We start from the raw sequence: 17,068 nt of genomic DNA, 5'->3' as shown, positions 1-17,068 counted from the left end.
AGTTGCATTTATCTGATATAAGGATTTACAGCATTATGGCAAATGGTTACTTGAACTATATAGATTGTTGTCCAGTTTACAAAGAATAGATGAGCGGTTTCCCATTTATGCAATGAACAGCAAACAAGGCAGTTAAACTTGAAACAAAATATAAACGTGTGGTTGCCTAGTGGTGAAGATCTAAGGTGGCAACTTAAAGGTCCTAGGTTCAAATCAGCCCCTTTATGAATAATCACCAATGTGTTCTTGATCTAAGTACTTTACTTTAACCTTACTGTTCGAGAGGAACTGTCCCGGTCACCTTTGGATAAAAGCACCCACTAAATAACATAACTAAAAAGCCACACAATAAATAAATCCATACATGAACAAAGTAATTCCTAATGGGCCGAACCGAAGATGAATGAACGCACGCACGCCCGCCCATCACGTAAACAGTGCTCGTACTGGCATAGTGTTTCTCCTCAGGGATAAATACGATTCAGAATAAACCCCGGTGCTAAAAATAGCCCTGTAATAAATTTACAAACACAATTGGTACTTTCTCCGTAGCTCAGATGATGAAATTCAGTGGCAGCAGCACATTTAAAAAGCTTTACTTGAAAAATCCTCAACGACAAATCCATCAGGGACTGGGAAACTCCTACGGTATGGAGCCGCGCACAAGAAACACTAACCTCATTACTGTTAATGTGAGAAAACATTGAGACAAACATGTTTACAGTGCACACGGAAAACTTGGGACAATGCAAGCTTTCAGAGAAAGCCTAGAGTAAAAGGTTTGAGGAGAATAAATATAAACTACTTTTTGGGAAGTAAAATGGTTCTTGACCATCTTTATCTACTGTATTGAAGATAACCTAAAAGTTTTCCTTGTGATTGTAAATGTCTCCATGATATTCTTGTTTTCTATGATTTTCTGGTGCTGGGATATAAAAGGGAATCCACGAAATCAGAATCTGAACACCCTCCATAAGTGCACTATTGGAGTTTTATTTGGAAGTTTTATTTACCGCCACATTAAAACGATAACTTGAACCGCTTAGACACCACACCTCTGTTTAACAAGCCACAGAGTTTAGAATTCATCACAGTATCCTTCACGTCCATAGCACAAATGGAGAGACAGGGATGGGGAGGGGGCGACCAGACATAAATATCTAGAGACGAGAAGAGAAACGCCCCAATTAGAGAATGGTCTCATTTCATTTAGCCCAGCCGATCCTTTCTTCAAAAAAGATAAACCTTCTCATTTCTCCTTTGAGGGCTAGAGGTCCAACATAAATAAATCACTTGCCCGGCTACACCTGAGGCCCATCTGCTTGTGCAGGATCCGTAAAGCAATCATGGGAATTACCTCTTGATGCAATTCGACGATCGGTTTTGCAGGGTCCTTCTGCACCACTGCAAAGCACCAGGCAGATGCGAGCCGATCCTGGATCAGCGACCCCTGCTAAGTGCGAAGAAGCGCAAAAGCAAGGCTCTCAAGAACACCTGCTCCCATTTTCTCACTAACACCCTTCTTAGCAATTTTCAACCTGACTGCAGAGCCATCATTGACTAAATTAAGAATGCATTAAGCTCAATCACTGTGATTCAAACAAAAGGACATTAAGAGGTCGAGCCCCGCTGCATTATATGTCACATCGCTTATGATAAACGACGGGCCGGTGCCTCTCAGTAATATTAAATATTTAGTTCTCAGTACAAAGGCTGCCGAGAGGTACGTTCGGAAAGGGAATGAAAAATCTCTGGAATCAACAATCTGTGTGTAACAGAAGCGCTACGTGGTTTGCCGCAAGATTCGTACTTCGCATTAATCACATTTACAGCGTGTGAATGGCCACGGCTCCCTAAATTTCCCAGCCAAGAACAAAAACACCAGAAAAATGTGGAACTAAACTACAAAGTAAATCAATAACATCTGCGATTAGAAAGGGTCGTCCGTGTGCACACAGATGGCAGCCAGAAAACTAAAAGACATGTGGGATGGGTCACCAGAAGGATGTAATTACAATCCTGTGTCTTCCTAAGCAATTAATGGACAGTTGCTTCTTAAAGGGATAGTTCACCCAAAAATAAAAAAATCTGTCATCATTTACTCACTCTCATGTCATTCCAAACTTGTTTGAGCTTCTTTGCCACACAGAACACAAAAGAAGTTTGAAGAATGTTGGTAACAGAACAACACTGACTTCCATTGTATGGACACAAAACAACATTTCTCAAAATATCTTCTTTTGTGTTCCACTAAAGAAAAAGTCATATGCAGGTTTTAAATAACATGAGGGTGAATAAATGCCATGCCAGAATTTTTATAGTTTGGGTAAACTAAACTTAAAGCGATATTTCAGAGGCAAAACAAAGTTTCCCCATGTTTTACTCACCCTCAAGGCATCCTCACTGAATATGACTTTCTTCTTGAAGAATAATGCAGTCGGAGTTATAATACCACTTATCATTTTTCGTCCAAGCTGTAAAATGGGAGAGAATGGGGGCCAATTTTTTGAAGCTCCAAAGTGCATCCATCCATCAAAGAACTGCTCAAAACTGCTCCGTGGTCTTAAAGGTCTTCTGAAGCGAATCGATCCATTTGTTTAAGAGAAATATCCATATTGAGAGTGCTATTAACGTTAATGTCTACCTTCAGTTATCCCTCTGCTGCACGTGAACCTAAGGCTTGTTTGGTATTTTACCACTTGGAAGAAAAACGATACGTGGTATTATAACTTAGACTGCATTACTCTTTAAGAAGAAAGTCATATTCAGTCAGGATGCCTTGAGGGTGAGTAAAACATGGGGAAATTTTGTTTTGCCTCTGAAATATCGCATTAAGACAGGAATGTTCCATCTTAAGGACATCTTATACCGTATAGACAGTTTCATCATAACAACATAAACAAACGTTACTGCGTAGGGATGGGTACCGAAACCCGGTATTAAAAGAGCCCCGGGGCTAAATTATGAAAGACCGGAGCATCGATAAGCTCCGCCCTTATCGGTTCTGCTTTCGGTGCTCCGCACTTATTGGTTCTGCTTTCGGTACTGGCAGAGCCATTGAGAGAGAGAGTCGCATCAACTCCGTTGACTCCAATGGAACAGTTTTTCACAGCAATGGAGGCTCTCAATAGTTCCCGGAAGTTACTAGTAAAGCATGGAGCTGTGACTAACCAGACCAACTGAGGTAAACTTCTAACCCATTTAAAGACGAAAGCCATTTAATGAATAAACAAATGAAAGAAATAAAGAATTTAAAGAGAAAACAACTTTCTGGAACTATCTGAAGGCTCTATGGATCACGTGACATGGGCTCGCAATAGTTCCCGGAAATTACTAGTTACGCATGGAAGCTGGGCTCTCACTAAATCCTTGGTGTTTCGAGTCTGACGTCATCACCCAAACGTGTTTTTTCGTCAATTTTAACAATCATAGGTAGTTTAGATGGTTAGGGTAAGGTTAGGGTTAGGGTAAAGGTTTCGTAAGACTTGAAACACCAAAGATTTAGTCAAAACCAACAAGCCACGCCCACGGATCTGACTCGAAACACCAAGGATTTAGTGAGAGCCCATGGAGCTGTGACTGAACAGACCAACTGAGGTAAACTTTAAACCCATTTAAAGACGAAAGCCATTTAATGAATAAAAAAATGAAAGAAATAAAACATAGAAAACATAACTTCCTGGAACTATCCGAAGGCTCCACGAATCACATGACGCTCCAGCGTTTTGGACTTCCGTTGGTAGAACTCTCTCTCTCAATGGCTCTGGGTACTGGAGAAACACGCGGCACGCGCAGACTGCTCCGCGCTGCGCGTCTACCCAAACAAGGTGTCTCTCAAACCAAACAGATGAGCGGTTTAAATTTCACGAGCGCGCGCAGCCTGTGTTTGAATGCTTTTGAAAGTCGTCTCCGTCTCCGTTTCGCTTTACCAAAACAGCGCGTCCCCAAAACTAAACGGATGAGCTGTTTTAACATCACTTACACGCACGGCTTGTCTCTCTCAAGTCGTGGCTCAGCACTGCAAGTCTCCATGCGCGCGTCTTCCAAAACAGATGAGACATGCGCGCAACCTATATCTATTTGTGTGTGTCTAATTTCAATTGGATTAATTGATGTGACAACACATTTTCTACTCGTTTATATAATAATAAATAAATCAGCCCAAATAATAGGCCTATTTGATAACAATGAGAGCTTAATTCGTCGCTTTACTTACATACATAGGACAAACATAAAAATCTGTCCATTAAAATACACATTTAAATATTTAAAAAAAAATGTATGCAGGCGGCAATGATGAACCAACCCACTTCTTTTAATACTGCTGGTCCGCGCGGGCTAAATACAATTTATTTTACATTGCAGAAAATAAAGCAGTGTTATTCTATTCATAAATTCTTTATTTTTGGTCTAATTTTTTATAAAAAAAATATATCCAAAAGCACCGATAAGAAAACCGTTAAAGTACCGGACCGATAAGCAGTATCGATAAGAGTAGTAATACCGTTAAAATCTTAACGATACCCATCCCTAAGCGTATGCAAACTTTTGTGACCCCCAATTTATCTTCCGGTACACATTCACAAACAAAAGTGTGCCTGTAGATTATTTCTGATAACAATCAAAAGAAACCGAGAAGAACCGTTACTTGGCTAAACTTGTCTCTCCAATATTTTGAATTTAGACTCAAGCTCAACCGCTAGATTTCAATGTACGATACGGTTCGTTTAAATGCAACCGAACTACAGGATCCATTTCACAAATTTTTTATTTAATAAAATGAACATACAACAAAATTCAACAAATCGTTTATTTAATACAATTATTATACAGTAAAATAATTATAAATTAATATTAACATAAATTATAATAAAATATAAATAGTTATATTATTAGACACCAGCCAAACGCAAACTGGAAGTTAACTGGGGGTCAGGCACGTGTCCTATGAAGCGGTCTATATCCATGATATATAAAACTTAATCTGCCAGATTCAATATTAATTATTCTGTATTTTAAACAAATTATGCAGAATAAGCGTTAAAATGTATTTTTTATTTACTTCTGAAAAAACTATATGTTAAACCCAATTCTGCTCCCAATTTGAAAGTGTTTTATAAACCAATTTCTCCCTCTTTTCTTTGAAGTGGTGCAAGACAGCTCATATATTAAGTCATGCACACTAACACACACAACAGTGATGATGTCAGAAAACATCCTCAGCTCCAGTAGGTTCAGGTTCAACAGTCTTCAAATAACGCTGTGTGTTAAAAGCACTATAAAACATATTAAAGGTATGCCGTTGTGTGATGCCTCTCGCATTTTTGCATCAGCATTTTTATTGTATTTCTTCACAAAGACAGTATACACATTCCACGCTGAATTATTCATATAGACTCCAACCGATTATAGAAAGACTAAAACTAAACTAAACACGGCGTCTCAAAGGAACCTGTAAATAGACACATACTGTATGTCAGTAAGACCACAAGCATTTCCTGCATACATTGAAATATGACATCAAAGGTATTTATTTATATGATTATTTATGGGTTCATTCCAGTAGATAATAATCAAGAATATTCTACAAAAATAACTTTCTTTGCTTAAGAAAAACATCTAAGAGTGTTATGCAGCTCTTCATCTCTGCTTAAATTATACCTCAGTTTACTGATATCTGTCACAAAATTAGACCCAATATCAATTTTATAAATAATTAAAAGTGATAGTTCACCCAAAAATTTTAATTCTGTCATCATTTACTCACCCTCGAGTTGTTCCAAATCTGTACAAATCTCTTTGTTCTGATGATCACAGAGAAAGATATTTGGAAGAATGCTTGTAACCAAACAGTTCTTGGCCACCATTGACTACCATAGAAAAATTGCTTTATACATTTCTTTGTTCTGTTGAACACAAAAGAAAATATTTTTAAGAATGTGGGACAGCAAACAGTTCTGGGGCACTTTTGACTACCATTGTCATTTTTCCTAGTATGGTAGTCAATAAGGTCCAAGAACTGTTTGGTTACAAGCATTCTTCCAAATATCTTTCTCTGTCTGCAACCAAACAAATACATTTATACACGTTTGGAACAACTAGAGAGTGAGTAATTCATGACAGAATTTTCATTTTTGGGTGAACTATCCCTTTAATATGAGCTCGTTATCCATAAGTTACAGATAGCAACATAACTGCCATCTATTATATTCCCTGACTACAAACATGTCTGTTAGCATTAAGGAAAACGTAACGCTGGTGTACAGAGTTTTGAAAGATATATGCTGAGAATCAATCTAATCTGGGAATAGAGGCCACAAATATTCATAACTCACACTGCACTCTTTCATTTTGTCCAATAGGATATAACAAAATATTTTAGTTATTTACAAAAATGGACAAACCTTTCGACATATCCTGCCTCAACAACCGGTTTTAACTAGAAATACATAAAAACAGAAAGCATGCATGCTTCAAGCCATTTTATGGGTATTAAAAATCGCCCAACTTCACACAACATATTTTCATTGTATATACTGTATGTCTGACAGTGGAGGAACAGACACAGTGGTGTAACCAGTGAAATGATGTGGAGTAATGAGGGAGAGAGAGAGAATGAACGGCAAACAAACGTTGGGTGGTTACCTTTGATGTCGGCTGGGCTATGAGAGCAATTGGGGTTGTTAAAAGCTGTTAGAGTGGGCAGACTGGACCTGGACCTCTCCTCCCGGGAACTTCTGCCTGAAACAGCAGCTATAAGAGGAAAGACAACAACATACGTGTCAGCGCACATTAAACGCACATAGCGAGGGCAAACCACGTTGCATCATTAACTTGTTTGTTTGCATATTACAACTGTGAGATGTTGAGGTCAACCCGCCCCACTCGGGTTCAGACTGAGAATGCAATGAAAAGTTGCGATTCAGGCTTTGGATTGTTTACTTCAGCTTTATAAATAGTTTTAGTGCTTCTCATTACAAAGCAATGCCACGGTGAGTTATTTACTCATACGCATTCCTCACAATACTGAGACTTTATTCAAGGAGCAGTTTTGGTCGGAGTTCAAATCTAGCTCGTGTCATTCCCCTTTCATGTCCAAGAACAATAATAATAAGACTGTTTTGAGTTTGTGCTCAGACTTTCTATAGCATGAAGCTTGGATATTCCGCTTTAGCAAGACATTCAGTTCTTCACGCGGGCGAGCATATGCTTCAAAGATTCGATTTCTGAGAGAAGCTCTTTTAAATGTCAACATCAGCGACTTCAAAGATCGACTGACCCAGGCAAAACACAGTTAAAAATTTTCGAGGTGATGTTTTGTTCCTTTATTGCTCCATTCTTGGCTCTATGATCTTCTCGCAGCGCCGCAAGACTCGGGGGGTAATTTTTAAAACTCTTTTTACGAAACAATTCTTCAACACGCTTATTCTTATTCTGCAAAGGATTACAATATCTTTCTCACCAGGGACTTTTCACTGCTTCTACTTCAAGGACAGACTTGCTCAAAGCACCTTGGATTTGCGGGACTGGCATCAAAGGGGAGCTAAGCCAGAATACATTTGTTATCGGGTCCCTCATTCTCAGTGTCTGAACCGAGGTTGCACACTATTGAGGTTCTGTGCAATAGTGTGTTGTGCTAAATCCACGTCAGCCTGCAGATGCAGTTAGTTCATGTCAAAGAACGTTAAGGGTCACATAAAGCTTTTCAATTATCTACAAGATATTTGTATTCATTTACAGTGGCTATGAATTTACAGTAAGTGTGTACCAGGTCGGAGATACTATAGTGTGTTACGGTGATTTTTTTTTAATCATTTTAAAAATACATGACTTGTTGTCTCCGTAGATGGTAAAGACATTTAAGATTCATAGATACTGTAAATAAAAAATATTTTTTATTGATTCAGTACCATAGTATACAACAAAACACCATAATATCTGACACTTCTATCGCTGTAAAGCTGCAGTTTTTTGCAGCAGATGGTAAACAAATATTAACAAAAAACAACAGTAAAACAGACCACCAAATCCAAAATAAAAAATGTAACCACAAGAAGATAATGTTTGATATATTCAAACTAATAGCAGCTGTGCAATACAGTCATTAGTGAAACCAAATAGATGATTTTCCAAGCTGAACATCTCATGGCCAAGAAACTTTACGCCGCTCAAGAATGAAACCAAAAGAAATGTAATTAATTTCATCATGCCAGGCAAGCCAATATCTGGGAACATCATTATCATCATATCAAGGCCACGTCGGTGATTCATGCCCAATAATAAATAACTAATAGTTTTGTAGAAACCTTGCCAGGAAAGATCTGATTGATTCAGTTTATTCCAAAAGACTGGCACAGAAACAGATTTTTCTCTGCGTGTGTGAGTAACAAAGTAGCTTCCCTCTCTTAGTCGGTGCTGCGGGCGGCGTGCCCACAGGAGCATCTTAATTAGAGCTACAGAGAAGAAGAGAAAGACATAGTGATGCCGGGAGTCTGAATCACCAGCGCAAAAGAAAAACTCCTCTAGTCTGGGGTGACGGGGTCAAACTGACCTGAAGAAAGCAAAGTACATCTTAACAAGCTCATCTGATAGAGACTTGAGGGTATGTGATTGGTGAAGAAACAGGTTTACAATTCATTCTTGTGTCAATTAGGACAGTCTGCCTTGTTAAGCACACAAAACATTTTCTCGGGTGGAAAAGTCATGTTGGAGCCGTGGTGTAGTGGTTAGATGTGTTGTTGAGCCTTGGTGCTCATGTTTGAGCTTTGGGTTGAGTCAAGCGTGTCTTTATCTCTTTCCTATTCTCCGATAAGATACTTATAAATAAAGTACTTCTAAAACATATGAAAAGTGTCATTGTCTACTGTGAAAGCTACTCTAACACTGATGCCCTGCTTTGAAAGTGTAAAAAAACTTCACAAAATCTTTAATGAATGCGCTTTAATGCACAGCTTCGAGGCCTAACTGTCAGCCTCTAATGATGATAACAATTGCACACTAGGAGTTGGTAACCTTCAGAAATCCTTCAAACGCTGTCTTTTATGTGTTTTTTTCTTTTGCAGCGCAACTGTTGGGGTGACACTTTAAATATTAAATTGCCTACTTTGTGCCTTCGCATCATTCTCGCAGCCCTTCAACACATTAAATATGAATTAAACTTATTAGCACACTTGTCATTTATCACAGCGGATCTTAACCAGTTATTCTGCCAAGGTTCCTTGCTGTCTATGAGACTGATCAAGGAAAATTATGTTTATTAACACAAATATATATATATTTTTGCTGTTAAAACAGGTCATTCAAAAGCACCATGATTTACTGTTGCAGAACATAAAAACATCTCACAACGTCATTGCAGACCATTTAGAAACTCTACTGAAAATGACTTAGACCTCTCAGGGCAGTGATAATCTTACGAAGTAGTTCAATTTGCACCGGGCACTTAAGATCAGCCTGACCTTTATAATGTTCCCATTTGCGGAGAAAAACACTTCAGAACTTTGCAGTGCAAACACATCACAGTTTACAATCTTTCCAGGGAAAGGTGACAAACATTAGCCTCAAGGCTTTAGAAATGAAGACGTTATGGGAAATTTGATAGACCACAGGTCTTCATTTGGCTATCGTCGCATCTCGTTTCTATGAAAGCTCATCACTGCCCTGTTTACTAAATGTCCATTTAGCCAAACCTGCCAAGATGCTTCTGATTCTTTCAATGACTATGTATAAGTTATCCAAATATACCATCCAATGACAAACATTTGTCTCAAATGTTGTGCGTGAAGGATTTTTTTGCATGCAGTTTGGGCAGTTTAAAAAAAGTTTTGTCGGATAAAATGAAAGCCTGAAAAAAACGAATTTATCTTCAAAGAGCATATCACTTATGCATGGATCAAAGCAAACACATTGCTTCCACAGTTTATTTACAAAACACATATCAAAACTTTATGCAGAATAAAACCCATATAACAAATATATTGTCGCTGTCCTTCCGAAACCGTGGATGTCCATATTTGCTGTTTTTTTATGATAAAAGGAAAGGTTCACCTCAAAATCAAAATTGTGTTATTTTTTAACTCGCCCACATGACGTTTAACATGTTTTAAGACCTCCAAGCGTCTTCGGAACACAAATAAAGATATTTTGAGTGACATCCGAAAGATTTCCAGGCCTCCTCAAAGACAGCATGGTTATAGCTGTTGTCAATGTCCAGAAAAGTACTAAAGACATCGTTATATTGGTCCATCCGCTCTTAGTGGCTCAACTGAAATTTTTTGAAGCAATGAGAATACTTTATGTGCGAAAAACAAAATAATGACTTTGTTGAACGTCATGTGGGTGAGTAAAAAACAACTCAATTTTGATTTTGAGGTGAACTTTTCCTTTAAATACCGTGTTGTCAAAGTTGACAAGCACATCTGAATACTTTTTATTGGTTAGACATTTGCAAAAACAGTGAATAATAATAATGATTTATGGTAACAAAATAAATATCTTAAAATATGGAGATACAACATTTCATAAGGACAACAGCGATATACAGTAATATACATACTGTAACAGGTCAAAGGTCAAACATAACATTATAACAAATATAACAGAGCACTGATCAAAAAAAGTTAAAACTTTTTTTATAATAGTGAATAAAGACAGAAGAAATAAAATGCCTCCAACCAACTACAGACTAGCCTACATCCACTGCCTCATCTTTACTAGGAAAACCTCATTTTTGCATTCAGGGCTTGTAGCCATTGAGTCAGGAAAAGTAAGACTTTCCTAATGGACTTGTACTGTAGAACTTTCAAGACCCTCCAGACTGAATAAATGATGGGAGGATCAGAAAATGACCAGCGCCCTAAACCATGTACTGATCAATTATGGAAAACCTTTTGAAGAAAGTCGGCATGATCTCATTTATATTCTACAATTGACGGCCAATTCAGGACCTGTTAAAGTGAAATTGTAGGAAAGTGTGAAAGAGAGAAATAGGCAAGAAACAAATAACGAGCAGTCTGAGAATCAGCCCGAAGGGTCTTTGTAATGATGCTAACAGGAATAAACAACTTAAGGTTCCAGTCCTCTTAAATGCTCCTCAGAAATTACAGGTGGACATGAAATATCAAGGGGATTCAGCCCTGACTGCAGTTGAATTTACAATGAAAGCAACAGAACGTGAATTGTAGAGCACACATATTTTTAACATAGTTTAAATCAGCTCTCATCTAAATTGTGTAAAAAAAAACTAGGTTATAATTTTTCGCCCTCTTGTGATTTCGAATCAGCATGACTCGAACACAAAGGATGACAATGTGAAGGATGCTGGTTACCAAACAATATTGCCTCTCCTATCGACTTCCATATGTACACAAAAACATTTCTCAAAAAAAGTTCTCGTATTCCACAGAAGAAAGAGTTATGACACAAAGGTTATTAAAAATTTGGGGGTGAATTATACTTACGATATGTCATTATTTTCAAGGCTTAATATCTTTAATTAGAATGATACAGAATTGCTTGAAGGTTTAAAGTGGTTCATTTTGAAAGGGGTACATTAAATTACATTATGTATATAATGTAAGTACATATAAGGTACATTATGGCTATTAAACTTGTGTTCACTTCGGCAGTGAAGTAAAGAAAGCATTAGACCTTTAATTGTATGATGTTTATTCAATTTGCCACTCTTTTGGAAGAAAGGCAATTACAATTCTCATCCATCTCTTACGTGACAAAAAGAACAGTATACCCAACAGCTAAAAATGAACTATTTTCAAAATCATTGGGTACTGGTTTCATGGTCAAAAGACATGTCTATGTTTATAGAACGGATAACCATTTCCTGAACTACGAGAATCCAGACAGTCTGGTGTTTGAGCCATGTAGTTTATTGGCTTCTGGAAGACACAGGAATAAACAAGCGGTCACTGATTTTTTCTATTCACGTACTTTAGTCTGCACTCTTTCCCTTTATTAAAAACCGGCTTCATAGGAGAAGCAATTCAAGGAATAGTTCACGTTAAATTATTTCAGCTCTGCCTGCCTATTCTGACAGATGTTTAAGAGCACAGGACTATAATGAAATCGTTCCATGTCCTACGAAAAAATGTTCAAGAAGAAATGTTGTCTTTAATGAAATCGATTTTACCTTATATGAGACACCATTTCATTCAAATACAGGAGCGTACCAACCAAAAACAGTAAAACAAAGTTACAAAGAAATGTATTAGATGCGTTTCGCTAGAAACCAGTGGGTTCAATCCACCTCAAAGCCTTGAAATTCTTTGTCTGGTCTTGTATAGTATTTCTATCTGGACTTGCAAACTGTATTTCCCCACCAACCCTTTTAGTGACAGTGATGAGGGCAGCAGACTTTGAAGTCAAATGCTCAGAATAAAGGAAAGTTGAAAGAGACTGAAGGTAAGAAACATAAATATTGCATCAGGATTGTTTCAGGCATTTCTGTAATGGACCTTTATGGGAGGGGAAGACAAAGGCATAAACACGCTCTCTTTTGTATCTGACTCATCAGATACTCAAGGACAAGTCACATTTCATCAGCCAATCATTGAGCAGACATTGATGGTGACGCAGATCCTTACTGAGCGGGACTAGAGCAATTAACACAGTAAGATGCAGGGCATAAGTAGTGATGGAGAGGAGTTTTCTTGCTTTATTTATGTAATAGTTTTTGAGGTAATAGAGTGGCTACCCCTAAGCCAATTTATACAAAGTCCAAAGGTTCATCCTTGCACTAAAAACACTACAAAATGGTCTTAAAACCGATCCCCCCTAGATTTTTTAAAGTCAGTTTAATATAACTTAATCTCATAATTAAAGGGACTGGTTTGTTTGTTTGTTTGCTTTTTGTTTTATTCATTCTTAATGCTATTCTAGCATCTAAGGCTATATTCATGGCAAGAACTAGGCTTGTTGCGATAGTCGGTGTCACCGGTGATACACGGTGTCCACCCGCCTACCGATTAACCTACATCACTTGTCCACCGCGGCACCGACCCCTACCGTCATTTAGAATGTTTATAGTAATAAATCACTTAGTTTAGTTAAAGACCAGACTACAGTTGCGTGTCTGAATGCATCTGCTGTATTCAGAGTAAGCGGAACAAGTGTCGCAGCAAAGATCAGCAGCAGGAGTCAGATTTTATTCATCAAGTGAAGTTAGCTGACTGACAGGACAATGGTGGACAATTTTCTGTCAAAGAACACATAGTAGAATATGTAAGCACTGTTATCAAGAGCCAGTTAAATAAAAAAAAATTGTTCAAATTTTTAAAAGCCGTTGCTTTGCCATTTATTTAACAAAGTTTTTCGTTTCGTTTTGTTTTTTCTTATTCGTTTCTTATTTATTTATTTAACATAAACGATTTTCATTTCGTATTCCTTTTTTATTTGTTTCTTATTTATTTGCTTATTTAACAAACATTTTTTTGTTTCATATTCCTTTCTTATTTGTTTCTTACTTATTTATTTTTTGCAAAGTGTGTGCCGTGATTGGGCTACTTGTTTTGTTAATATAGGCAACTTATCTAACGTAGATAACGTAGGTTTTTTTTTTCGTTTCTTATTTCTTTTTTTGCTTGATTTGTGTTGTGATTATTCGTTTTGTTAAAGGCAACCTACCTGACGTCAAGGTTTTTTAAATTTGTTTCTTATTTTTTGCATGGTGTGTGCGGTAATTATTCATTTTGTAAGGTCTGCGTTTAATATAAGCAAATGTCATAGTACTTTTTTGTAGTTTTCTGTGTTTTATTAAGAAAGATATTGAACCCATTAATTCAAGCAATAGAGGGTATGCATTGACGTCACTTTCCCACGTGAACACGCCAGGACACGCTCCCTTGAGTGGTAAAACTAAGGCAAAATGGCTGCATTCAATAGGAGGAACAAAAACCGGGACTAAAACACGCAATTATTTGCTGAAACTACAAGCAGCTGGACTCGACGGTGATCCTTACGACTACCTTATGACTTACAAAGGAATCAGGTGTTCTTAGACACTCAAATGTTGCGCGGAATTGCGTTTCCTGATATTGTAACCACTCATTCTGCCTAGTGTTTTACCACTCAAACAGGTGCGTTCCGGCGTGTTCACGTGGGAAAGTGACGACACGTGCATACCTTCTATTGACCTATCGCTAAGCCCCTCCTCTCAAACGCTAAAATGCTAAAAAATAGTAAAATGATGTGCCTGGGGTACTTGTAACACTGATTCCAGATATATGGGGAATGTAATTTATTTTATTCTATTTGCTAAACCTAAACAAGGCTTCTCCCACTTGCATTGTGATCTGTAAACTCTCGCTTCCAAATTAATCTGTTTTTTGTAAATAAGCTTTTATATATGCCTCCATGATATATTTAAGTCCCACTAGAATGCTCCCCAACGAGAGTGTGCGCGAAATGTGTGAAAAAAACTCTTGGAACAAAGCATTCACATTCTCATTGTAAGATATTAGCAAACTCCGTGCGTTTGTCCGAGCTAGCGACAGTATCTAAGGNGGGGGGGGGGGGGGGGGGGGGGGCTTAGCGATAGGTCAATTGCCGTTCCCAAATTGATGCTCATACAAAACTGAAAGAAAAATGCGTCATGCGTCCGGTTGCATCTTCGACCACCCCACAGCAATCCCCCAGTAAAATCAAGGCACTAGTGGGCAAAAGTGATGTTAAAAGACATTTTGTACGCATGTTGCATAATTGTTGCCTCACTCTTCTAACCATTTTAATATTTTTCTGCTGAAGTGTTGGTGTAATGGATAAAGTAGAGTCATTCGGATGGACCGCAAAATAAACTGACATGGTGTTCAGAGCATTCAGCAAAGGCAAACACAGGCAACTGGAAATGTACACATTCACCTGTGCTGTATGTGTGGGAATGAAATACATTTACATATGTTAATTATAGAAGTGTATTGCTTGTTGCGTGTTTATGATTGTAAGCGTGAAAATACAATGCAAACACACTGTGGAGATGCTCTCTTAATTACACATCACTGTCATGACTTTCCATTTGAGTCTGGAAGCAAGTTGAATTAAACATTATACCAAAAATGTTGTAATTAGCTTTATGAAATTACAAGTAAAGAACAACTGTTATCTCAGATTAGTAAACTGGAGCATTATCCCTAAAAACAAAATAAAGAAAGGCTTTTAAATTGACTTAGACACTGAGAGTGAAATCTCAAAGCTACTGTTTTGACATTGTTCCTTACAGTTCTTGACAGGCACAATGAAGAAACCAAGAACACACACAATATGGATAACCCAATGACATCTCCAATATTAGAGAAAAGTTATAAAAGAGAAAGAATCGTCATGCAGTCCCCATCTGTTTGTTTGAATGACAAGGTATTGATGGATGGGAGGACTTTTTATTTTAATATTTCCTAACCCTAAAGGTACATTCACAATGACAGCAATAAAATCGCTGAAGGTCGCCGAGCTGCTGTACGATGCTGTTTTTTCCGTCTAAAATACCATTTTCAACAACAATGAAACAGAAATGTTCTTCGAATGTTAAAGGTTCTTCACGGAACCCTATATTTGTCTTTACACAATTAAGCAACAATGATTAAATTACTTGTAACGTTATGGTTAAAAAAGAAATTCTAGTTTATTTAACTAATTTAAACCAACAAAGTCCAGGAAAACATAATGCAGTGTAAAAAAGAAAGGTTTTACGTTAATGAATGATTTTGAGCTTTTGAAAGAGAGAGAGAGGGCCAGCTGGCAGGGCTGTATTTTGGGGGATTTTAAGTAAAGACTACTCATGTAAATCAGTTTTTCTACTCCAGCTACTCTAAGGTTCCATGTTAACAGAACTTAATCTGTTTAGTTTCACTTTGTGCAAAAACTAAAAGTTTGAAGGCAACGGACTTCCACACAAATTTCTAGGACAATCAACTAAATCGGGTTTAGAACGTATAGCCGAAAATAGTTTTTAGGAGGTTTGCTAAAGCATTAACATCAACATACTGTAGCACTGGCTCAACGAATGTAATGAGTAGACTGGACTCTCATCCTGCAGAAATGACACAATTAAACACATAAAAGATAATGACATTACTGCTTCAGAAAGACACAGTGTGTGTGCAAGTGATCTTGCAGTACAACGAGATTAACAGAGCTCCCCTCTCCAAGCCAGGAAGCATTTTTAATCTTCTAACTCGAATTACATATAACCAAGAGTGTCATTTTCCTCTCAGTCCCATACAGTTTAAGAACTTGAGAATTATCACCTGACTATTCGCCATCTTCACCATTTCTCACATCACACCATTTACAGAGAGATTGCCGAAGGTGGCGGATCAATCAGGTGGGGCTCCTGAGAGGAGATGACAGAGAGAGAGGAAGGTGGCTAGGACGAGAGACACATACTGTAGGATGAAAGAGAGAGAGAGGGCCAGCTGGCAGGTCTGAAATGAGTCCTGGAGAGTCAAGGTTAGAGCACAGAGGCACCGCCGAAAAAGAATGGTTAAGGATGAGTGCGTGTTGTGGGCTACACCCACACAGACACCTTCCTTCCTGCTGGGTGGGTGGTCCTTCACAGGCTCTAGATGGCATAACATCCTTAGAAACAACTTCGTGAACAGGGAAATTACTGCTTGTAAAGACGCCATTCACGAAAAGATTGAAGAGGAAAGGGATCTGAATGTGATTGCCTTTGAGCTGGACCTACCTTCCAATTTTGAGTAAAGTCAGAGAGACAAGGGTAAAACAATAAAATCTATATAAGTCACAAAAAAGGCAGACGAAAAGATAGACCGACTGAAAGAAATAAAGAAATTTAGAAAAAAGATTCCCTTAAAACAGCTTTAAAATTGAAAAGTAAATAAATTCGTTTAAAAAAAACATTTTAACCCAAAACACTTCCAAAACTCTGCACAATAAAGCATGTTTATGAATTCAGCTACACTTTCAGAAAGAAAGAAAGAAAGAAAGAAAGAGCAAGAAAGAGAGCAAGAAAGAGCAAGAAAGAGCAAGAAAGAGAGCAAGAAAGAGCAAGAAAGAGAGCAAGAAAGAGAGCAAGAAAGAAAGAAAGCAAGAAAGAAAG

The 17,068-nt window shown here is 37.7% G+C and overlaps 1 protein-coding gene across 11 annotated transcripts in view; it reads right to left on the bottom strand.

Annotated features, from left to right (window-relative positions):
* arvcfb (ARVCF delta catenin family member b) overlaps nt 1-17,068 on the bottom strand; it is a 218,596-nt gene that overhangs the window by 116,089 nt on the left and 85,439 nt on the right. For all 11 annotated transcript variants that reach the window (XM_057350833.1, XM_057350777.1, XM_057350794.1 and 8 more), the window contains one exon: nt 6,646-6,753. In XM_057350833.1, the coding sequence (XP_057206816.1) occupies nt 6,646-6,753 (108 nt within the window). The remainder of the gene's footprint in view (nt 1-6,645; nt 6,754-17,068) is intronic.

Source organism: Triplophysa rosa, linkage group LG2, assembly GCF_024868665.1.
Source record: "Triplophysa rosa linkage group LG2, Trosa_1v2, whole genome shotgun sequence".
In the NCBI taxonomy this organism is placed as follows: domain Eukaryota; kingdom Metazoa; phylum Chordata; class Actinopteri; order Cypriniformes; family Nemacheilidae; genus Triplophysa; species Triplophysa rosa.
Note: the sequence above shows the minus strand (reverse complement) of the source record. Positions and strands in the feature narration are given on the sequence as shown.